The sequence below is a fragment of the Dicentrarchus labrax genome, unplaced genomic scaffold, assembly GCF_905237075.1.
Source record: "Dicentrarchus labrax unplaced genomic scaffold, dlabrax2021, whole genome shotgun sequence".
NCBI classification, from domain to species: Eukaryota; Metazoa; Chordata; class Actinopteri; family Moronidae; genus Dicentrarchus; species Dicentrarchus labrax.
This window is the reverse complement of record NW_026136701.1, coordinates 20,078,781-20,103,925: the sequence shown is the minus strand read 5'-3', so window position 1 is coordinate 20,103,925 and position 25,145 is coordinate 20,078,781. Positions and strand designations below refer to the sequence as shown.

General features: G+C 39.0%; 1 protein-coding gene across 1 annotated transcript in view; it reads right to left on the bottom strand.

Annotated features, from left to right (window-relative positions):
* Window positions 1–24,570, bottom strand: part of LOC127364228 (collagen alpha-1(XI) chain) — an 83,806-nt gene extending 59,236 nt beyond the window's left edge. The window contains exons 1-6 of the mRNA XM_051401621.1: window positions 24,190–24,570; window positions 17,972–18,136; window positions 14,786–14,999; window positions 12,999–13,161; window positions 4,181–4,309; window positions 45–134 (exon numbers count right to left, since the gene is read on the bottom strand). Of these exons, the coding sequence (XP_051257581.1) occupies window positions 45–134; window positions 4,181–4,309; window positions 12,999–13,161; window positions 14,786–14,999; window positions 17,972–18,136; window positions 24,190–24,304 (876 nt within the window). The 5' untranslated portion in view covers window positions 24,305–24,570. The remainder of the gene's footprint in view (window positions 1–44; window positions 135–4,180; window positions 4,310–12,998; window positions 13,162–14,785; window positions 15,000–17,971; window positions 18,137–24,189) is intronic.
* Window positions 24,571–25,145: the final 575 nt, after the last annotated feature.

Sequence of the window (25,145 nt, the reverse complement as noted above, 5' to 3'; positions counted from 1 at the left end):
TATTCATGGCAACAGCCATGATAACTATATTAGTCAAGGGTTACCTCAGTCTTGGCTCCTTCAGTTGGGGGAGCATCAGTGGTTAACTCTCCTTCAATGTAGTCATAGAGCTCACCATATTCATAGTTAGTGTACTGTAAGGAAAAAGGGATTGGGAGGGTTCAATTAATTAGAACAATCATGTAAATAAGGCAGCAGCATGTCTGAAAGACATACTGTACATTTTTTACATGGCATATAAGAGCATATCATTCTTCAAACAGTTTACTATTTGTAAACTATTAAAATATTTTGTTTTAGTCATGCTATTTTAGAAATAACATGGTCAAATGATGAAAATATCACATCCATTATGAAAACTGAACAATTTTGCATATGGATGACAGCAGCAATCCTTGCTTCCCTTCCATCCAAACTATCCCCTGAACCTCACATGGCCCCATTGAAAGGTTCATGTGTGTATCTAAGCAAACAGTAATTAAGATTCTTGTTTGCTTCCAACGGGATGTTGGAGGATTAATGTGATGCCAGAGAAAACATATCTGCTTCTACCACTTAATTTTGTAAGCTAACTATGGCCCCAGGGTTTCATTAACTGGCCATTAACAGGAACCCTAAGCTGCCCTGACTCATCACATGTTGGTAAATTATGGGGAATATACAGAATACAGTAGCAGGGGGTAAAACCACTGTTGAAAAATGCTGGGGCATTAAACTAGTCTCTGTGACAACATGTGTTTGTTTTTTTTAAACAGAACGTTTCTTTTTGGATCTCCACAGCATTCCATCAAGTCATAATGTGGTCTGTTTTGTGTATTATGTTGCGGTTTATTTACATTTGAGAATTAATTCAACCTGACCCACCAGAGAAGAGACATCAATATAACCACAATGCAATGACATAAGACTGAAGTTATGTTACTTGAAAAGAACAGCTACCACATTTGGGGAAATGTGCTTTTTCACTTTCTTCACAAGAGTTATATGAGAAGATTGGAAGCTCTCTTACATCCTTATATAAATATGAAGTTGGAGTCAAGAGACAGTTAGCTGGCCTATCATAAAGACTGAAAGCAGGGGAAACAGGTAATGTAAAAAAAAATCATTTAAAAAGAGCTACCTACAAGCATCTCTACAGCTCACAAATTAAAATGTAACGTTAGGTTTTTTGTTTTAACCATACAAAAAATGAAGTGTAAAACCTCAAGTTGTCATTTTACAGAGCTAGCTGGTTCCCCCTGTTATTATGCTAAGCTAGGCTAATCGTCACCTGGCTCCAGCAGACATGAGAGTGGTAACAGTCTTCTCACCTAACTCTTAAAAAGAAAGCAAATAAGCATATTTCTGAAAATGTCCAACTATTCCTTTAAATCACCAGTGTTATTCACTGATGCCATTTGTTGGCACAACCCACAACATATTATGCAATTTAACCACTTCAGCCCAATGTAAAAAACTTAAGGTTCCTGCTCAACTGCCTTTTTTCTTTTAGTTCTACTAACACTGTCACACAAAAAAAAGCGGGGTAGATTAAGTTAACAGACCAGCCCCTGATATGCATCGCTCTATCAGCGCAGGGATAAATATTATTCCCCGGACGACTGCTAAGCTCATAAAAATAATACACGATCCACAGGCTGCTGCAATGCTGGCCTGGCCTCCGTTCAGTGGCCCAGAGAGAGAGAGAGAGAGAGAGAGAGAGAGAGAGAGAGAGAGAGAGAGAGAGGTCACTCAAGAGTGAAGCTCTGGCCAGGCCTACTAGACTGACTGAGAGTAGAGAAGGAGAGGGTCAGAGACAAATACAGAAAAAGATAGAGAACGAAGGAAGGATTTATAAAGATTTATGGTGTTGAAGTGCTTGGCTGAGCAGAAGGCCTTCACCACAGACTCGGATGAAAGGCGTAAATACTGAAGTGTGCTCATAAAAAAAAGCTCTCCCTTCCTCCACCGGCATCACTCCCTCTTCCTCTTTTAACCCAGCTGCAGACATGTGGCTGACGACTGCAAAGGCGGCGTGTTTCAGGTCAAGGAGCATCTTCAGAGGTTAAGGTCATAGCTATGCTCGGCGCTTTTGTAGAATTGTAGAGGTTTAGTTTAGAAACCAATACTGAGGGAAAGAAGGTCAGACCTCAACGTACACAAACATTTTTTACGGTTACTTCTACAACAGTGATTTGTCTTCTGGATGAAATATGTTTCAGTTGTGCAGGAGAAAATCAATTCTTTAAAATACTGAGCTGGAATGTAGGAAAAACATTCCTGATAGAAACTGCACAGAAACCGGCAATGAATAAACCAGATTTACAATGTTCTTGCATCCAAACTGCTCCCTGCTGTCTATTTAGAATTGACAAGCTCCTTGTCTTGGCGCTGAAGAGTAACTTGATGATGAAGCAATATTTTCCAGGACATGGTATCCACTGTACAGCCAATATTTTCAGATAGAGACCCGGACTCTGAATTTTTTTTTCTTGAACGAGGGATCTAAAGTCTACTTTTCCAGGTACTGGGAGTCTAGCTGGGGAAGGAAAAGCTTAAATTTCCCTGGGAGTCTGGGCAGAGCCTGCAGAACTCGTTAGTGATATAAATCACGGGGCCACTCCAAAGTGGGCTCAGACTTCGTGGCAGGGAAAAAGGAAAAGTTTCCAGTGTGAGCTCATCAGTTTTTTAGTGAAATACTGAAGGAAAATGTCAGCTGACAAAAAAAAAAAGGCTTGAACTACCAAAATAACAAAAAAAGAAGATAAAAATAAAGAAAAATGAGGCCCTGACACAAAGCACTGTATTTCAATTAAGAGATTTGGCGGAAGGGGTACAACTGATGTTTAAGAGCCGGCGGTAATAAAATTAGAATTTCAGATGATAAGTTCGACTCAACAATGTTTTTTGATGTGTCAGCATGTTTCCAAGAGTGAAACACAAACTAAAGAAAGAGACAGATTGGAGTTGACATAGAAACTCATACAAGTCAGACTGTCAAAGTGCTTTTGCCTGGAGCAGTATTGGCAAAATGTTTTAAGATCATCCAATTTGCTGGGAATATATTCTGCTTTTTATGTCTTTATGGCAAAAATTCACTGGCTTAAACTAGGTTATATTTATCTACTATTACTAGCTGTCATGTATCTTTTTTCATGTTACAGAAATATTAAAGGAAAAAGTTGAGAATGGGGGTGAGAAAACAGGGAAACTTTTTTTTTTTTATGTTGCTTAATCCCTTCACTCCCTGTGTTACACTGCCACTCCACACGTTGTTCCGTGGTGTTATTTGAATCACGTGGTAATGTGTGGAGTGCTGAGGCTACAGGGCTACCCCTCGCTGTGAGTCTCCATTACCACAACTGGACCCATGAAGGACAGACTGCTAACACTAGCCAGACCCCCCTCCATTTGTATGATGTGTATGATTCCGAGTGGGAGCTAACCGCCTAGCTTGCATGTGCCAGGTGGAATACAAACTTAATAGCATGAGAGGTTCTCCACTTAAAAAGGGCGGACGGCTTAACTTAAAAAAGAGGAAGACTATCTTATATCAATGTTTGTGAGCTATAAAAGGTTATGACGTTCTCGAGTCAATAGCCCCCGGAAAGATGACTTTGTGTCTCCTAGCAACAATCGCCCTAAAATGTCAGTGAACCGTTGCTATGGCGCACGTCTTAGCTTAGGCTTTGCTTACACATATATGTCTAAAGAAAATGTTATCCTCTTTTGAAACATGAAAAAAATATCCATAATAGTTGTAGTGCTATTATAGTTTTCATTTTTTAGAATTCAAATGTCAGTTTGACTTAGAGTCACCTCATCTTTCATATTGATGTACTTAATTTTCATCCATCCAAGCCTCCTAATTTATTCTCTGACTTCATCTTTTGTTTCCTAACTCGTATTAACAACACCCAAGTTTGAAGGCCTCTTTCCAAATTCCTGTAATCAGCCTTACTATATCTCAAACTCCAGCTTCCATATTCTCTCCCTCCCTGTTCCCCTCCTTCCTTTCTTTGCTACAACTATTCTTCCCTCTCCCCAATCCAACTATCTCTAAACTCCTCCCTACTTCCCCCTCCTCTCTCCCATATCTATCTCCCTTCCTCCCACCCTCCACAAAACTACTACTCTCACCCAATTGCTACTCCTAAGTCCATCTTGGCCAGTCTACTTTCTTCCCCCTCCAGATACTGACCTCGCCCTCAGGTTCCTGAGCCTGGGGAGTGTCGTGGTGGTTGGGGGTTTCACAGTCAGGGCTGTAGTGTTCACAGTAGTCATAGGCTGCCCTGGGGTCTGCCACAATCAGAAGCTGCTGGATATCACCCTGGAAAAGAAGAAGAAAAGCAGCATGTCAGTAGAAGCCATGTCAACATATTTCACAGGTTATAGTATCAAAAATTGTTAAGTATTTTCCCCCGACTGTGAAGAGTTTTCTTTTTTCCTCACTGTTTATGAACATAAAAACAGGGAGTCAGTTGGATAATTAACAACACTATAGGTTTATGTTATGGCCATCAGTTATATTTATTTCAACTTAGTTGCTGAGAAGTTTTTCCAGTTTGGTTTGGCAAATGGCTCCAAATACTACATACCGAGGAACCTTAGCCACTGTTGCTATTGAGGAGAAGCCAGTCAGAGGCACGAATAAGAACTGCAGCCAATACAGAACAATCCATCATTGCAATTGGGAACAAAACAAGGCACTACAGTTGCTGAATTCATTCAAAACTGAACCAGAATCCAAAAGGACTTCTGAATGTAGTATATGGCGTCTGCAAACGGTAATCTTAAGCTTTCACTTGCTGTTAGCGGCTCGGTGAGATATGAATCGGAACCGCTCCTTAGAAGTTATAGTTTACCACTCTATGTACATTTTGTATGTACACAGAGTTTGACTTTTGACTTTTTGATCAAAGAAACTTGTATTTTCTGAGGCAGTGGATAATCTTTTGTACTGACGGTTCAATTTTGAATTTCATGCCCATCCAAGCTTTGGAAGCGTTCCAGCTGCCAATCAACATTGTGTGTGCACAAAATGAACGTGACTTTTATTTCCTGAGCCGTGACGCTCAAGAGACCATTCACATTGTCCATTTTTTTCTTTGTTTCTTTCATGATTACAAATGGAAACCAAATGTTAATCTACACGAAGTATGCACCTATTCCTCTTCGCTTGATTGCCTCTGCAATGTGGTGATAATAAAATGGGACAATAAAACAACAAGACAGATGTTGTCCAGTACCAGAGGCAGTAGACTCTTGACTATTAATTACATATAACTTTATGGAATAAATCAAGGCTTTAGGAGTCCATAAGCTTTTAAAAAATAACTATTGTACAGTCCCCTCACTCAGCCATTAGGGATGGCAAGTCCCCTTACACAGCAGATAAATAACCAAGGTCTGTACTTATCTGAGGCCGTCTGTTTTTCATGAGCTTTTGGAAAAGGAAATTAGATCCCCGCTCCCAACCCTTCCATTAGCCACAGGCTCTTTTTCCATGATAGTCTCCTAAGGAATTTCTAAACCAGAAACTGCTATGCCACTGATGTGGAGAATGTTATCTACCAATCTACAATATGGGCACCTCAGCTGACCTTTTTCAGAATCCACCTGGAGTAAGTAATGAAGAGGAAAAATAAATAGGGAAAATAACCTAAGTGCTGTGTAGAGGTGAAAGAAGGCCGCATTCAGGGTGGCCCCTAAAGAGGAAGCACATACATGCAGATTGCATTAAATTACAGGAGGCAACATCTGTATAAGTTTAGGCCTCTGGAATACATTAGAAATTCACCACTCTATTCATATGTGACCAGTTAATCTCAACAGGGTATTGAACAACCCAAACAACAGCCAGAAGGCATACACATTGAATTTTACATATCGACTAATGTATGCATGCTGAGTGAGCTTCAATTATTATGCCATTTATACTATATAAGGTTATGTTTGGTAATACCCTGCTCTTAAGAGTTCACCCTGCACCTCGTGAACCTCCCACTACAACAGAAATCTCCAATGACAAACAGAAAGTCTAGTGACATTTAGCCACTGCATGTATGTCATTTTTATAATTTAGTGAAAATAGTTTGAAAGTCAAGGCCGGAAACAGAGGACAAGACAGTTAAAAACAAAGACACATTTCACTTGGCAATATCTCTTCTTCCTCTTCTCATGTCTTCCAGTGTGCATGGACGGTAACTGACTTTTTATGTTCGTTCAGTCCCACTCATTCACTATATTTTTAATCGTGTTTATATGTATATTTACAAAAAAATTGTGTAAAGCAAGAACATATTGTATTGACTACAACAAGAAATGTGTGGTGAAGATCTGCAGAAGAGTCCAAAAATTTTCTGTCAGAAGACCACACACACTTAACCTATTTATGAAGCCAGTCAGTGATTCAATCACTCCCATACTCCCGATCGGCTTCTCCCTCATCATTTCCCCCCTCTTTTTTATACCCTCTGTGTCTCCTTTGTCTGCATCTCGGTGCTTTTGTTGATGTTACTGTCTGGCTTGTCTTGCACATCTCTCTCGCATCTGTTGAGGTTCCTCCTCAGAATTCCAGGAATGATCTACAGTAATGCCCTGGCTCTGCTCAGAGCTGGCACAGACACAATGGGATAAATCATCTATCTAAGCTACACTACAATCGATCTATTAATGGGTCTGTGTACAATATGCATGTTAATAGAATATGCCATGACACGTTAACCTTCATCTCACACTGTAACAACAACCACTCCAAGGGAAAAAATGCATAAAAGGACAAACTGAAACTGACTGATTGAAGACAAGAGACTCCTTCTCGCCTACATTTCACCCATAAGCAAACCATTTTACGAGTATGGCTTCTTTTGTACTGGAGATAAATACACCACTGTTTTTTCCTCAAGCACACACATTTCACATCTGATTTTAAGCTAAGAAATGTAAAACAGCGGACAGACACCACTACATTGCCTCTGGGCTACATGACCTTGGCGCCTGCTGTTGAGAGTATTCCTCCCAACGCACAGCCCACACCCATGAGGAACCAGAGTCACTTAAAAGGAAAATAACTGGCAGCTGGATGATCACCTAATAGTTGGCAGTATTACAAGCCCTCAACAGACCATGAAATCTGTCCTTGGCATTGTGTTGTTAATAGGACGTCAAATTTGAGCTTCTGAATGCCACTCAGAAGGATAGATGTGTGTTTGGGGGGGGGTTGACATCTGAGTAGTTGACATCTGATTATATGCACACATTACCTCAGCAAAGCACATGACTGACCTCAAAAATCAAGACACAACTTTGATTAGATGCAGATAGTTCCTGCTGGCACTGGATCAGAGATGACAGGAGGCACAGGGGTTTTCCCATTCTGCATTCGCTCGACTAATTTGGAGGCATAAACAAAGCTATAGTTTGACTCTACAAAATTAAGACCATGCTTGATTTAGAAACGTTATCAGCATTAGAGTGTCAATTTCTGGAAGGATACCAACCTCAACTTAGGCTTTTTTGTTTGTTTTTTTAACACATTTTGCCCTGAATAAAGCCTCACAGGCAAACCTTTTTGAAACTCCAATCTCTCCTCTTTTGCTAGGATTGCAAAACTGCCATCTTTGGATTTTACTTTTGTTCCACTTAAAGCTTCTGAATGCTAGACTTTGTTTTGGGCAGAACAAATCCAGGTACCATAAGTTGCAGTAATAGTTTAGCATTTGGTACAAAATGTTCCCCTAAATATATATTCCTACATCGAAATCAGGAAGCAGCAATCTGTGAATCTCAAGATGTTGCTGCTCTTCCCTACACTGTACACAAATTAAACATAGTTTTCACTAATGTCTACACAACATGTAAGTATGTAATTAGGTGTTCGAAAGGAGTTTGTCTATGGCCAGGTGCAGAAGGTCACTTTGCCTTCAGACACAGCTGGGGGATATTAATGCACCTGGAACACACATTTGGAATTATGCCCAAAGCATCTGCGGTCTGACCCAGTAAAACACAAATGCACATATGCAAAGGTGGGAGAAAAAGATCACAAATTATGTTTGTGTGATCAGTTTTTATTTTACAGACTTGATGCTATTTAAGAAACAGCATGACACCAGGATTTTATCTAGGCTTAAAGGGAAACTACATGGGCTCTCAACAGAAAATGAAAGGACAGTCTTTACTACTACAATGTTGTCTGAGATTTATAGACAGTACAGGTGTATTGACATATTAATTTTCCAGATATAATGTCCCAACTCTGGATAATCCACAGACCTTGCTTTAAAAACCTTTCATTTGAGCTACCTTCTATCAAATAAGCACTTCAACCAAAACCTTTAATGGTGTCATTGTGACCTGCTCGTCACACTGAACCTCCAGAGGTATCATCAACCAGATGTGGCCATCTCAGAGGGCATGTGGACTTCGGCTTCTCAAATTCTCTCTCTTGCAGATGTTTTTACTTTTAAAATGCACATTGTGCAAACTTGCATCTTTTGTACTCACTTCTGTGTTTTCTTTATTTTATCTCTTGCGCCCACCTTTGCACAAACTTGACACACTTAGCATCTAAAAAGCCTGCATTTCCAAACTCTGGGAGGGGAACACATCTTGAAAGAACAAATAGAGAGATGGAATTTCAAAACTCTACAAGGACAACAATTAACCAAGAAGCAGAAAAGAGGAAAAATGTATAATAGTCTCCAGATTTCTCCCACTGTTTTATCAAATGCAGCCTTTGTGGTCAGCACAGGGATAAAGTTTCTTTTCAAGCACTGGGGGCATACAAATGTCTTGCACCCTTCGAATATTAAAACATTTCGCCTGCCAGTAGCTCACAAAGCTGTTGAACTGTTTGAACCATCTGCTTGCTTGTCTGCCCGCCCTTTCTTCACTTCTCTCTCTTTCTCTATCTCCCTTTCTTTTTTCCTTGCTCTGGTCTTTTTCATCAGCAAAGGTTTTAAGAAGCACCTCGGGTCCATTACTTCCTAGTTGTGCTGGTACTATTTAGTGAGGGTCACAGCGCAAGGGACAAGGAGGTCACATACAGACACAATTTGATAAAAGACGACACTGCACCATCAGGGGTTAGATTGCCGTTAGAAAAGTTCAAGAACAAAGTAGCTGACAACCTTCTCAGTCACAGTAACATACAAATATGAATTAATTACTATATTCCTATTACACAGTCCTAACCAAAACATTCTGTGACTGGTACTGGAGGGTGAAAAGTGACTTAGACAGATGAGAAACAGTCAGACTCAACCATAAACAATGATTCACTTTAAGGCTTAGAGCCCATCAGAATCTTGTTAGATTCCTCTGCCAAAGACTATCCTGCTTGAGGGACAGCATTTTGGAACAATCTACTATGCAGTAATGACAGACACATAAACAAACTATCTTCGTCTTCTCCCTCTCTCTGCCCTGATTCTCCTTACACACACATGCACACATTTTTATGCATGCATGCACGTATATAACTACACACACACAAACGCACATTCTGACGTACTGCACAAACAAAGAATCCCACCCTGTCCTTTAAAGTCTGAAGAAAGGATTTGCATAAAAATGAGAGATGATTCAAATATCTTGTGGCTTTTATTTAAAAGAAGAAAAAGCAGAAGAAAGGGGGGGGAAGAAGGCATTTGGAGGCCCGGTCAGTGAGCATATCTTTTAAACAGCTGTGCAATCTGAGCCAAGACTAAGCACACACTGGTCATATTTTCCCCTAGCCTTCACTCTTCCCTGTGCTTCCATCTTTGACACCTGCTTATGCAATCTACTGCAGTAATGTAGCTCTGTCCTCACAGCTCAAAGCAGTTTTAGTGAGAAAGCTCATGGCCAACCTCCGTAATTAAACTGCAGAATGGATCCAAAGTTGTGAAACTCAGGATAGGTATGCAAAACAGTCACAGTTTTTTAATCTGTTGGTCTTGGATGTTTTCTTGTGGCTGTAAATCTATAATTCTTCCAAAAAAACAATGGAAAGCTACAGCAAATGTTTTGTCTCTTGTTGGATACATTTGCTAAAGTACGTTTAGGTATAGGCCTTGAGATGGGTATGCTTATGTATAAAATAGACAACTTTAAGGTAATGGTTAGAGATGGTTGGGGTTAGGTAAGGTTATTTTAAAGGTCAGGGTAAGAATCTGGAATGGACTTCCATCTTTGCTTATAGCTACAGTGGAATCCTGTCAGAGATTCATCAAAACCAATCCTCCGGGCATCATGAATAACCAAAGCACCTTTCATGGAAATATAGAAATGTAATTTTAAGATATTTTATCACTGACCAAAGTGTTGGTCAAGGGAATGTTTTGGCCTAACAATGGTGGCAACGAAGGTCAGGAATAAAAACAATAACGGTGTCTATCCTCTAGGGACTATACATTTTCACACATCTTAAATTTAAGTTAAATTGAATCTTAAAAAAGTTTTTTTCATTTTGGGGAATAGGCTAATCTGCTTTTTTTTTTTTTTTTGCCAGGAATTAGATGAGAAGATCAATACCACTCTCACATCCGTGCATTAAGTGTGGAGGTGGAGTCAGAAGGTGATTAGCCTAGTTTAGCATAAAGACTCTCTCCAAATTACAAAAATATACCAATGAAAACCTCTAAAGCTGTTTCCAAACATAGACAGAAATGTAAAAATAACTATTTGCAATCTGGCTGTTGTTCATCAAGCACATAACTTCCCATAAAACCTCAACTTGTCATTTTTCAATTTCTGTTTATCTATACTATTCTTTTACAGTAATCTAGTAGTCATCGAGATATCTTACGCTCCACCAGCTGGGAAATATATATACTATACATACAGCAGAGCTTTATAACCTAAAACCTACACAATGATAATGGATAAGAATCCCAATTAATTCGACATTTTAGATTTAAATCATGCATTTAGGTGTATCCCTATACAATTTAAATAACCATTTTTATACATACAAGGCTTTGGAGGATCTGGACTCTACCTGATTGCAGAGATGTTTCAGATCTTCACATTGTGTTTATCTACAGCAGATAATGCAGTCAGCAGTGTTCCAAAAGTTTCCATAGCCTCCAAGGTATACTGATACCAAACACATGGCTTACATCTACCTTCCAAAACTGTTTTTATCTATAGGAATATATACAATTAGCCAAGACCCTGTGACCTTGTGGCCAGTAAGACAGCAGTGAAGGGTCTGTACAAGTAGCCAGATTGCAATCAACAAATCTAGGGTTATTAAACTTGAAATGGAAATAATTAGAGTTTAAGATATGACTGCTAGGCCACCACAGCATTGCTATTGTGTGATACACTGATTAAAACCACCTTGCAATGTGCAAAAAGCCTCAGCGCTTGGAACAAAAGGAATCATTTTCTCTTTTCCAGGTTTTTAAAAAGAGAACAAAACAAATTATTCTATAATTCAACACCATTTAGTGTAATATATGTTCAAACAAAGAGCACTAACAAAAGCCAAATGGTTGGTGATGAATCAGCTTAGTGAAAGTGCTAGGCTACTTTTATCCCTTCCACTTAACAACCTTAATTACAATCCACACTCTTATCACTGTCGCTTTCACCCTTATTTTCTTTACCGTTGGTAATGTTTTAAAACTAATTTACTATGATTGTGCTCACTGTATTTTAGCAAAAATATAAAATATTAAAATATTGCTGTAAATTATATTCACCATTCATGTAAAAACTTGTCTATATGTTTAACCTCAATACCTAACAATGTGATCTGCTTGCCAAAAATCTATCATTGAAGAAGAGTGGGATCCCATTTTCTGTGGAAAGTCATCTCTGACCTGGAGGCAAACATTTTGCAGGCTGTTCCACTTAGCAAGCATTCCACATGCAGACATCAAAGAGAGCCTATTGTCTTTGGAGCTAGCATTCAGCTCACATTTTCCACTCAGCTCACAGCTACCTGTGCTAAACTTGGTAGCTAGGACCTCCATCTCATTATCGCCACCTTAGTAACCACGCACTAAGCTGTGACTTAGGATTCTGAGCTCTGATAGTCATAGTTATTGAGTGAATAACGTTTCACAAATAGTTCCAAAACTCATGCTTCTCAAATAACACACTGTCCAATATGAACAACTGAAGCCCATTAGACCTCAGTCTTTCTTTTATTAAGTCAACTATTTAACCAAATACAACCAGTGTTGAGAAGAGAAAAGCACTTTGAACAACACACTGTGCAAGTAGCCTTTCTACAGACATTGCTCATGGCTCTTGCCAAGTACACAAAGCCAATATTGTTGTTCTGGCCAATAAAATTCACCATTTACTGTATGCACAAGTTAATGAAAGACAAATAAAATGTCTGGCCTTAAAGCGTTTGGACTTAAAGTATTAGACACTAAAATTGTCCCTTTTCACAATGGTAAATGAGACTCATTGAGAGCAGGATTCACAATATGCTTTCAATTGCCTCCATACTTAACCAGAATGGAGAAATCGCCGGCATAGGTAAGCTTTCCAGACTCCCTCAAAACATAATTACTTCAATCTAGTGGTGAATGTCTGCATTGTATTTGCAAAAGACACTGTGTAGATGACAGAAATGATGAATGGACATCCTGAAGCAGACCCTCACACAGATTCAAGTGTCAGAGGTGAAGTGTATTGTATGTTTCCAATAATATCATATGCAAAAACTATTTAAGATAATAATAATGACAATTTGGTATTAATTGTAATTAAGTCCTTTGCACTAATGCAGAAACACATTCATTTTCTTGCCAGTATTTAGATGTTTTCTGTAAACAAACAGAAATGACAAAACTTTTTTGTCAAAAACAAAAAATGGTTTTAAGGGGAAATTTATTTGTGGCGTTGGAGGCAGGTTACCTGTTTCCCCTGCCTCCATGTCTTCCAGACCGGATGATAGCGAACTGCACATTTCCCAAAACCTAAAATCACTCCTTCAACTTAATTGACATCATATTCATCAAAATGCAGCTGGCTTGATCCAGGTGAATAGGGATTCAATATGGCCGCCTTACCTCAAAGACTTCCTCATCCAGGATTCTGGTGCCAAAGACAGTAATGCCTTCTGTGTTGATGACAGCCTGGTCACTTCTGCCGAGTGGCCTGGTCAACTTCTTCTTACAGTCTACAATGATGGTGACGCTCTTCTTCTCCACGCTGATTGCTACACGATGCCATCTGTGCAACAAGGGGGAACAGTAGGAAGTCAGAAATACAACCATAATGCTCTGGCACTTCCTGTCCTTTCAAGAAAATTGCCACAGACTGTGGTTAAAGTGAGTGTGTGTATGTGTGTGTGTGTGTGTGTGTGTGTGTGTATTTGATTGGGTGGCGGCATATTTATTTATAAAAGTTGGCGGGAGGGGGGTAAATTGTTTTAAATTGTTTTAATGATGTGGGAATGTGTGTATTCAAAACTTTGTAATTGAAATTTTGCACAACTGTGAATTTAGAAACTGTTTTTAATTTATTTTGTGTTCCCTCTACCTGCCCAGGGACTAAGGGGGGGGGGGATAGCAATTTGCTAAAACCCGGTGCAATGAATCTCTCCTTGTTATATACATGGTTAATGTTTTATTGTGCACTGTCCCTGTTCAAATAAAATAAATAATAATAATAAAGGAATAGTTTCAAAATGGGCTTATTTGCTTTCTTGCTGTGATGATAAGCTAGATACCAATCTTATATTTGTACACTAAATATAAAGCTATAACCAGCAGTAGATTCGCATAGTTTAGCCTACTGTTAAGACTGTAAGCAGGGGAAAACATCTAATCTGGCTCTTCCAAAAACTAACAAAATCTGTCTGTCAATAGCATAAACTGTTGTTTGTCATGAAAGTAGGCTAATTGTTTCCCTCTGCTCTCAGGCTTTATGCAAAGCCAATCGGCTGCTGACTGTGGCTTCATATTCATCGTACAGACATCAACTTTCCCATCTAACTCTCTGCACGAAACATGTCAGACTATCCTTTGAATGTCTACAGGTTCCATACCATTGAATATGCAGGGAAATATTATTTAGATTTGGTGAAACAATATGTCAGAGAGAATGGTTAAAAAATACAGAGGCAGTTTTGTTAGTAAATTTGGAAAGGATACATTTCACCTGTGTCAAAATGTAAACTGCACACTACTACAGGCTACATAAATAGCTAAATTGTAAATGAAAGTCATGATAGTACTGTATATTTAAACTGTACTTTTTTTCCTGATATAATTTATTACGGACAAACAATACCGCGTGGAATCATTTCAAGGCATTTCTGTTAGCATTTGTGTGATAGATGGCTATGTAACAATGTTTTGTATCAGCGTCATTGGAAAGTTATGCCATTTATGAAGACCCTGCTCATTACTCCATATCAGTATACCACTGCTGTAAATAAGCTGGAAAAGAAAAGGCTGTCATCAAATTGCAGCCAGCTATTTATTTGCCATTACTGTCTGACTTCTTCCATATGGTATTAATGACTGAACAAACATAAGATGGTAATAAATCCTCAGAGCAGTGTGTCAGTTTACCAGGCAAGACGAGTTAAGTATGTTGTGCTTGAGAAAATACTTTAAGCAGATTGGTTTTGTTTAGAATAAAATACAACCTATAAATCTAGTGCTCAAAGATGAGCCGCAAAATGTGCTGCTTTGCTTTTGATTTAGTCACACAGGCTTCACAACAGATTTTAAATTCAACACTGAAAATGCAATACAGAAAAACAAAGATCCAGGGGACACAAAACTCTACCACCCACATCTGACCTCCAACATGTTCAAACCCTCTTGAGAAGCAGTCAGTCACTTACTTGCCGTCAGCAAGGTTGATGGAGCGGAACAGGGGGTACTCCTCCGGGGCAGGCTTGCCATGCTGGTCCTCATACAGGAAGACGGGGCCACGGCCCACCTCCACGCCAAGCTGTTGGATGCCTTGCTGGTTGTACACGGACAGCAGGAAGGACTGGAGGCCGGCCTTGGGCTTGATGGTAAACAGGATGGAGAAATCTTCTGGGAAAACTCCCCCTGAAGGTGCAACAAGCAGCAGGCAGGTAGATTGGTATGTTGGTTAAAAGACCAAAAGATATTTAGTTGCAAGATCTGGTTAAATGTACATTTCTGTCAGAGCTTGTACAGCATTGCTCTGCTTCAGATTTATGCAATTACACACATGGGAACTGCCCGGTATAACCACAGTATTTTAATTCAGTTCAATTAAATAATTCCTGTGGGGATGCTGAGTCAATGTTTTCTTCATTTCTGAGGATGTTGCAAAGGTTTATTGCCTACCTCCCTTCTTTAATTTAAAAGAAAGTTTGACATTTTGGTAAAAATACTTATTCTTGCTGAGAATTAGATGAGAAGATACCACTCCCTTATTTTTACAATGTAAATTTTTAAGGGTTTTTTGAGTCTTTTTCCACACTCGAATTGAGGGTTTAAAGACAGAGGGTGTTGATTGTGGACAGATTGTAAAGGCCCCTGCGGCAAATTGGGATTTTGGGCTACATAAATAGAATTTGACTTGACTTGACTTAACAGTGAATACGAAGCTACCATCAGCAGCCTTTGGCTTTAGTTTAGCATATAACCCCACGTAAAACCATCGTCATGTCCTTTTTACTCTTTTTTTGTACACGTTACAGACAAACAAAGCAGATCCAGGCTACATGTTTCCCCCCTATCCAGTTTTTGTGCTAAGCGGTCGACAATATCGAAAAAGTTAACACTGCTATTTCTTTCTAAATCTAACTCACACTTCTATAAAAGCCTTGAAAGGGGGAGCTATTTATTGGTCTTTGAAAATAATCTGCATTAAATGCAAAGTAGAGATGGAATACAGACTGCATTTCTGTCTTCTACACATCTATCTTCTACTGATGTCATTACAAGAGCAATTGTATTGTAATGACTAAATTGACTAATGGCAAGTTTATTAGCTGTCTAACTTTCTCTCCTCACATTAAACTTCAGTGTCTAGACAAGTGGACCTGGAGCAGGGTTTATTAAGGAAGCTAAAAGAGACCTTGGCATCCCCTGAAAGGACTCTATAGTGGTGATGTAGCCACATTAATTTTACAGAGGCTGTAAATACTCAAACAAATGTCATATTTTTAAAACCATAATAGCTCGGTTCAATGACAAAATAACTAATCCCGATCATATAAAAGTCCAATTATTCTGACTGAGGACATTTTGACACTTTGACACACCTCCAATGCCTCACCTCTAAAGCTTAATTATATTCTTCAAATTTCCGTTACTGAAAGTGTAAGGTGTGCTGGCAGTTTAAGCCAAAAATCACAGACATTTTGTTCTAATACCTCACACTATTTTGAACAGCTTTTTTTCTTTGAATTCACGCCAAATTGAACCAAACAAACACATACTGCACAGACTAGGCCAATATACTTAACAGCACTCAGTTCCTACTAAATTTCTATACCCTTTCTTGCCAAGTTAGTTTGGAGTGAGTAAGCAACTGGGGTCTCTTTCTATACTTTGCCCCTGTAATAAAGAATTAACAGGCCTCCAATGGATGTTAACATTTTTGATATACATTATTATGCATTGTGTTTGTGCTTAAATACACAATGTTTCATATTTCAGCTGTAAAAAAGCCACTGGCAACATTGGAAATTGGCAAATATCAAATTTACATCTGCCAACAGCTGATTGGTTTTCTACAACCATCAGTAAAGACTTCTTGTCCTCTACAGTTCATAATTCAATTTTTGGATTAGCTGATGAGTAGCAATTAGTGTAAGAAAGTAGCAAACCAAATGGTTTTACAGTCAAATGGCTTTTGTGTTTCCCTGAGTGGACTCCTTCCTAATAAAATAAACATGGCATTTTTTCTCACAAACAGCCCCGCAGCAGACTTTGAGTCAGGCATTGCACATTCAGTATGAAAACACTGATACATTTCACTACATGAGCCAAATACAGCATACTTGAGACAACCCAGCAAGCCAGCAATCAAACTTGAGGAAAGATACTTTATTGACAAGATCAGTCCACAAAACATCAAAAGAAATATTCCTATCATTGATTTGCTGCAATAAATTTGGGGTCTCCCCAGAATATTAAATAACAAAAATCTGCTGTTGCTCTTCCTACTTGACTCATATGTTTACTTGACATTTCATACAGCATGTGTTGAGTGACTCTCATCCCCTATGGGCTCTTGGGGCCTACTGAAACACCAACGCATCCATGTGCATCTTCTTGAAAATAAAGTCTGGACTGCATTTTAGAAGACAGGTGTTTGTAATGAAGGGTTTCAGTACAGACACTGATTACATCATTATCTGCTATTTTATTGTCAAGTTGAAATTTCTTAAATATGTTTCTGTTTTGCTATTAAGTGGTTCAAGACAGTAAACAAGTGCATTGGTTTCATGCTCATCCAAACAATTATTTGTTTGAGTAGGCATAACATTTTTAACAATGCTAGCAGCATTGCTCCAGTGAGGGCAATCTGGTGGTCGGTCAGTCAGTCCACCCCTTAGGGCTAGACTGATAAGTCACAACCACTCGCACTTTCAGTTTGTCCAATCACTTTGGTTTATGACCACATACCTGCAAAACTCATGGCATTCCCATTCCCCATTTAGTTTAGTTTTTAAAGCATTTAGCTAAAAGTGAAGTGAAGAATAGCTTCAAAGAGCTCTAGCTGTAGCCTTAGTAACCCAAACAATGAGATTATGTAAGTGTTCCTGTGTCTGCTTTTGCATGGTTTTTATGCTAGACCAAAAACCAAATATGGTGACATCTCTCATCTCTGAGAACCCTATTGAAATTTGCCCAAATAAAATTCAGATGTCAGATAAAAGTGTATGTTCAAAGTTTCCAGGAGATGACAGAGGCAATAAAACCTCCTGAACAGTGGGTAAGTGATCCTCAAGAAAATGCTGCATTCAACTTTCTACTTTCTACTGTCCGAAGCAACTGATGGACAAAGTTGCTGCTAATCTGTTGAAGGTAAGGAGTGTTACCTGGGAAGAGCTGTTTGGTTGGAGCGCTGATTTGAGCATTTTTTCCCACTCTGTAAGCGACGTCGGGTTTGGATCCTCTCCGGACTGTGCAAAAACCTGTTGTTTTCCGTACTCCTTCCGGAGAGCTCTTGAAGTCTAGAACCTTCAGTACATCTACTGGTTCAGCTGTGAAGGTAGAACAAAAAAACTGATTACAATAGCCCAAAAAATGAATACACACAACATTCAAATACAAGTAAATGTAACAATTAAGATGATGTATGAGATTATAGAAGGAAATGCTCTTTATATAATGTATTATTAGTGTACATGTTGTAAAAACTGCATGTAATTTTACAGTACACTGTAAGCATATTTCAACAGTTAACAGAAAATCTAATAGGACCTGGCATTTTGATGATAAGTCAACATTACACCCCTTGCCTATGCAGAGACGGTTGGCCAAATCTGTCAGTTCAACCAGTTGTTCGTTTATGAGCTACCTTGTCAGAGGAGCAGTAAAAATGTTAGGAACCACCAGACATAATTACCCCTCCCCCCTACCCAGCCAAAAGCCATGGCATCTATGGGATGATAAAACTCACTGCTGTTGATCACTGGGTCTTTGGAATAAGGAGAACGCAGAGGGGGGCAGCTTTACAAGCTTCTTAACACTACTAGACTCTTTTCTATCAATGGACCTGGTACTGAGGGGTGAAACTACAGTGCACTGCAGCCATAGACACTGTTGATCATTTCTTCTCTCTCCTGCAATTGTGTAACTTTATCTTAATTTCTGAGACTTTTACTCTCTTTCTCTCATCATTTACACTGTGATTCTGAGGATTTTAAGAAGCCTAATATGGTTTTATGTTTTAAGGCTAGTGTATAAACTGGAGCGTTGACGCACAGTATAGCGTGATTTAATGCATGTCTGCCTGAGGCTGAATTTGCTTAAAAATAGTGGTAGGAGGATATTAATTCATAGTCATTATGGGAACTGTAATAGATAAATGTGTGACAAGTGAAAAGTGTAGCTGTGAACAAATTGTTTCATTCTGACTCATATTCTCTGACTGTGGCAGTGTAGCTCTTGCAGTATGTTATTACTTGTCCATACGTGGCAGTGTGCAATTTAAGCAACCGATTCATTATAAAATACACATACTTTACATACAGTATTGCAACATTGCTATCTGTCAAATGTGATCTGTTTATTATGTGCCGACCAATAATGGATTTGTGATGCAGAGACCAAAATATTTTTTTTTAATTCCGATAAAAAACGACAAAAAACATCTTGATATGAATGGCTTCATTGGTTGTTGTTTTTTGGGATGTTTCCATTTTACAACTGAAAGATCTAGTCTACTTGTCTATGCTCTCTGGTAGACAGACTGTGTAAGGCACCTTTTCCTCAAACGTGCATGCAATTTTAACTGATCAGCTGACACCAATATGATATCTGTTATATTAATCAGTGTAGCTCTAATGTTTATAAGCAGCTTTTAAGTCATTTAACACCCAAATCTTTCGATACTATGTAACTTTTGCCAAACAGCAGCCACTGTGCCACAAGTCATAATTACAGGATAATGGCAAATGCTCAGATGTAGTGTTAGAGACAGAAAACTCACAGTAGTAATATAAGTAATAAGTAATGACAGTTACAGAGTAGTGCCTTTTTAAAGATTGCTAACATTAGCCATCATAAGCTACTGGCCATACCAGACCAAATAAGGCTGTAGCAGCCTGAGTTCGTGAAAGGAGCAAGGGGGTGTTTTATTGCTTATAAATTCAACTTTTCATTTGCGAGATGAAGAATGTGTTATCTCCTTTAAAAAGTTATATAATCTAACTTTAAATAATGAACAAAACCACGACTTATTATTTCTTATCCATGTTGGTGAGGGGTCTCTAAATTAAAGTTGGGGTTTTAATTGTTAATAATACGCTGGCATGCTGGCATATACACAAAAATACAGATCAAACACTTTCTGACCATAACTTTCCTAACATTTATAATGTAATGAGATTCATCACATGCAATAACATATCTGTACTGTTGTGCTGTTAATATACTGAAGTAACAAGAAGGACTTTTAAACCGCACATTAATATATGTATTGGCCTGATGAAAAAAATAGATCTACAACTAAAAGGGAATCTGAAAAGCTAACAGAGGTCCAATGCAGACAATAAAATGAATGAACAGTTACATTTCCACTCCAAACCCAAGTATACATTCTACTTGTTTAACTGTTACATAAACCACAGCAGCAAAAACCAGTGTCCTGACATCACATTACTCATCTCTTTTCAGTGAGTCAAAAGGCAGGATGTGTCCTCTTCAAAGGCCCAGCTATGATAAACAATGTCTGAATGGTCAGCTGGGAAGATAAAGCCTTTAAGGAATAGCTAATAACAGGCTTAATGTGAAATCTCCCATTTCTGAAAAAAATTGAGATCCATGTGTTTGATACCGGCTTGCAAACATTGTGGGAAAATGATTTAAAGGGATCAGACAGACGGCTTGCTTGAAATTCACACTGCAGGAAATCTCCTCATCTGCCTTATATTTCTCCATAAATCTAAAAACTAAAAAATGTGCAAACCAGTTAGAGAGTTTGGTCAAAAAACATAGATGAACCAATTCTGAAAATATTATTTGAAGAAATATTATGTAAAGGAATAGAGTGTTGTAACGTTTTCATTTAGGGGAAAGTTATTTCTTTTCATACAAAATGTAGATCCTAAACTGTGACTGTGTCCTTTCATCATACTTTCCTATAGTGCCTCCTTGCTAAACATTTCAACATTAATCTATAGTCAAAGCTAAGGAATTTTATTATAAAAATATACGCCTGTTTACACTTTCCGTTTTTGTGAGTCATGTGGCACGTGAAGACAGGAAGTGCTGATTGTGCAGTTCCTGTTCGTTTTAGTGAACAGGAGGGGGTCTAATGGGTGGAGCTATAAGTCCACATGCTGAACCCATTATGGCCCTGGCACCACTCCCTGTACCCCCCTAACTAAAACATACATGAAACTAAACGGAGAAGGCCCCATCCCTTGTAGCTACTTCTCCTGTGACCAGAAAAATAGCAGCTTGAGTGGGGAATCAAACTCACTTGATTCGAGCACATGCTCGGGGATTGTGTCTCCAGTTTTAGCTCATTTGAGGTTGTGCAGATCTGCTCTATAAGTGATGGAAAGGATTCGAGTCATTTATGCTGATATGGGTCCATATCATCAAATGCCACAGTTCATGCGCTGAAACTTTTAAGAGTATAAACATCAAGGAAGCTGCATTGCTGGGAAATCAAGCAAAGCAGAATTTATTTTCTTTTGATTTCTATTAAATTTAGTCCCACCGTGACTATATCAAGTGAAAGATGGAGTAAAAACGGCTTAAAGAAAGACGCTGAACCACCAGACTGACTTCTGACTCAAACACAGACCGAACGAAATACAAATGTGAGTTACCAAATGCCAAGTTTTAAACCTCACACCAAATGTCTCATAAAAAAGAAAATAGTCTGTGACTCTTCTGAATATTGTCTCAAGTACAGAGCTACTGGTTTTTGAAAAAAAAAAAAAGAAAGCTTGGACTAAAGGTCTCTTTGTGAGTTTCAGAATGCCTTTCTGCATTACTGCATACCTCAAGGCCTCATATATTCCAGATGTGCTGAATTGGCCAGGAACCCCCCGAACCCCCCCAACCACACACACACACACACACACACACACACACACACACTTACACACACACACACACACACACACACACACACACACACCCGCACCCCCAACTCTTCAGCCCCTCTCCTTCCACAACCATCGCTTCACAGAAGCCCTGAAAAACAGGCGATATCCCAAAACCATTAAAGACCCCAAATGAATAGGCATAGCTTTTTAAAAGTGCTCCAGCCTTCAAGGAGTTTGGAGCCAGCATGCTATACCTTCAACTTATCCTGAAAAAAAGACTCCCATCTTTCCACCTTTCTAAAGCAATAAACCATATTCTAATGATAAGGATGAAAACCACATGAGAGACAAGACAGTTCTCTCGTGCTAAAAGTACCAGACTAGCCACAGTCTTGTCTGAGGGGTAATTTGTCAGTCTCTCTCTGATTTTTAATGACACATCTTTCTGACTGTTGGCAGGGACATGTGATATACTATCTGTCATGTTAACAAGCTACTAACATGTCAAAGAAGTGTGATTTCTCCTGAGGCTGTGAAGCATGTAGGGACACGAGAAACCCATTAAAATCATTAAAGCAATTTCACCAGCAGACCCTTGTGCATTAAAATACAATTTTCAGCAACATTTCCAGCACTCTCCGACTCATAACTCATCAGAATCATACAGTCTGATGTTTAAGTTTAGACTTGTGATTAACTTAAATCTGCGACATTCTGACTTAATGTCTCTGTGGCCCTGCAGTCGTGCAGCAGCATCTTTTCTCAGTCACTGCCATCTACTGAGAGTTGGCAGCATAGGCAGCAATTAAAGTATGCTGGAAAGCCTGTAAATGTTTGTAAGCACATCATGCAATTATGGTTAGTTTAAATATCAGTCAGAGTGAAGAAAGATGGGCAACGGGCAAGTCATGCCACTGTGATATTTGCTTTCATGATCTTTTCATTTTTGCGGAGCTCTTTGAAATTTGCCCACTGAGGAATTATTTATTTATGGATCAAAGGACTTGTACAGTAAAAACAATGGATGCTGATGGTTCAAAATGGGGTGGGACTTAAAACAGGAAATGTCTGGACAGGATGCAATTGCACAAATGGCCAACTACTGTATATTAGCCTTCCTTAAAAGCCAGATAAATATACGTTATTTAAATAACTTTAGTCAGTATTATGGGTCTCATACAAGAAAACAAGTGTTTGAAAGGTTGCATAATAACTGCTCTAATGTCAAAACCACAAATATCAAAACGCAACATGCATCCAAACAGACACACAACTTTAACACACACAAATATATCTTGGTTAAAGCTACAGTAGAGGATGGATGCCTTTATGACTCCAGAGACAAATGAAATATAAACACAGTAGTTAATGTGACCCACATATGTGTTTTTAAAGCAAAGAAAATACTCCTGATTTTTTTTTTTTTCCATCAACGCCCCTTCTTGGACTTAGTGGGAGCCCAGATAATGTGGAAAGATGGTGATCCTTCAGGACAGAATATGAATTTCTCTCCTAGAATTCCACAGTGTCCAGTGTATTATATAAACTCTCGGAGTATTTATCACAAAACCTATAAGTATAAAGTTACACTGTGCCAGTAAACTCTGACAGCTGTCAGATTGGGATATCAATGGCTGACAGCTTATAAGAGAAAATATTTAACTAATTTTATGCATTTTGTGAGTTTTATTTAACTATTAGGCTCTTACTTCACTGATATTTTGGAAAAACTTAATGTGGACAACTAATTATATCAACAGACGTCGTGCGTAAAAGTCAGGCGTAAAACTTGAAGGGTTTCCAGATGTACTACCAAGTGGTGGAGTGGAACACACATACACAAATAATGTGTTTCTGTGATAACATTAGCTTCCAAAATTATACAGCAGGCTGTCAATTATAACAGTGTATTCACTTTTTGACGCGAACCACCTATTCGTGTCAAGAAGAAATCAACCATGTCAACCTCTCCTCGTTGACCGCACCTGGATGGCAGACTTCGCCTTCTTAGGTACTCAGAGGAAACTAAGACAGAGCAGCATCTCCGTCGGTTTGTGCCAAGAAAAACCTTATATCACAATCAATCCAACATGAATTTTGGACCAATTCAAACTACGCAGGTAGCTTATACATTTAAAGTTAAACGTACACTTCAAGGTAACAACTTCAAATGTATAAACAAAATGTAGACACACATTGTGGTGACAGTAAAGCCATTTAAAAGTTACAGGAATCTTTGATGCAGGTGCAGTTAATTTGGTGACACACGACAATAAACTTGGAATGTAAAACAACACAAAAGAAATATCGTCTACTATGTTGGATAAGGCGGATAAGTCTACTGAGCAACTAAAAATGTTTCTAAACTAAGTTATGGCGACTGGTCAGCGGTTGTCAGTCTACTAAATTAAAGTTGATGGCCGGATCGCTGGCCAGCAGCCTACTATCACCTATGGGCTGGCTGCCAGCCTATAGGACGCGCTCAAGCTGTCCGGGATGCCCTGGGATGAAGGTAGGATGAAGCTTCTTACCTGCTCTGACACTGGCAGCTTGTAGAATTAAAATTAATGTGACCACAGCGGTTAGCGTTGAATCCCATAGCCACCTTTTCGTTTTCCACCTGGTGGTCCACCTTTGCATTTCCATGGTGAGCGCCCGCAGTTGTACAGAAAACGGGCGACTTTTAATAAAATTCGGTCCCTTCCACAATCCACAAAAATGTGCTTATACTACAGCGCCATGGGTGTTAAAGTATAAGGATGCCTCTCACAGCCAGACTGGGCCCTTCAGATCCGTTCCCCCTTAAGCCCAGATCTCAGACTGATGGTAAAGGGCTTTCATGAAAAAAGCGCAAACCACTGTTCCTTGAGAGTTACGCACCGTCAGGAGGCTGGACAAACGCCGCAACACTGAACCTGAACAGAGTGTAAGATACTGACGCTGGAAAATCCGGCGTTCATCAAATCACAAGTCGGGAAAGTTGTCTCGGACCCGCCCCCTGTGCTTAGGAAGAAGTCTGAGCAGCATCAAGCAGAGCATCACTACATCCCAGTGCAACCTAATTACAGGGCTCAGTGCAGTATCCTAGACAGATACTACTATCCCTGAAGCACTCCTAAACACTTTTCTTCAAGTTAAGGATTAGATTTAAAGGAAAATAACACAAATAAAGGAAATTGGTCTAACTTACCCATAAAGAAATAAGCTTACAAGTAATGGAATGGAGCAGTAGAAGAGATAGTAAACTAAATTCAACCCACTAGATGCAAATTAAGTGGTGGGGTGGAGCTGTTATTTCAGAGGTTTCCTGAAAGCATAAGAATGTGAAAAGAGCCTGAATAGCATCTACATGCGCCAACGGCTAATATGAAAGCCTCAGTGGCCAAAAAGAAATGTTTTCCAGACTTTAGGAGTTTCCTCAAGGAGCCCTTATATTTTTTTTTATTTTTTTTTTTGGACAGCAAGACTCCTGAGGCCTGAAAATAAT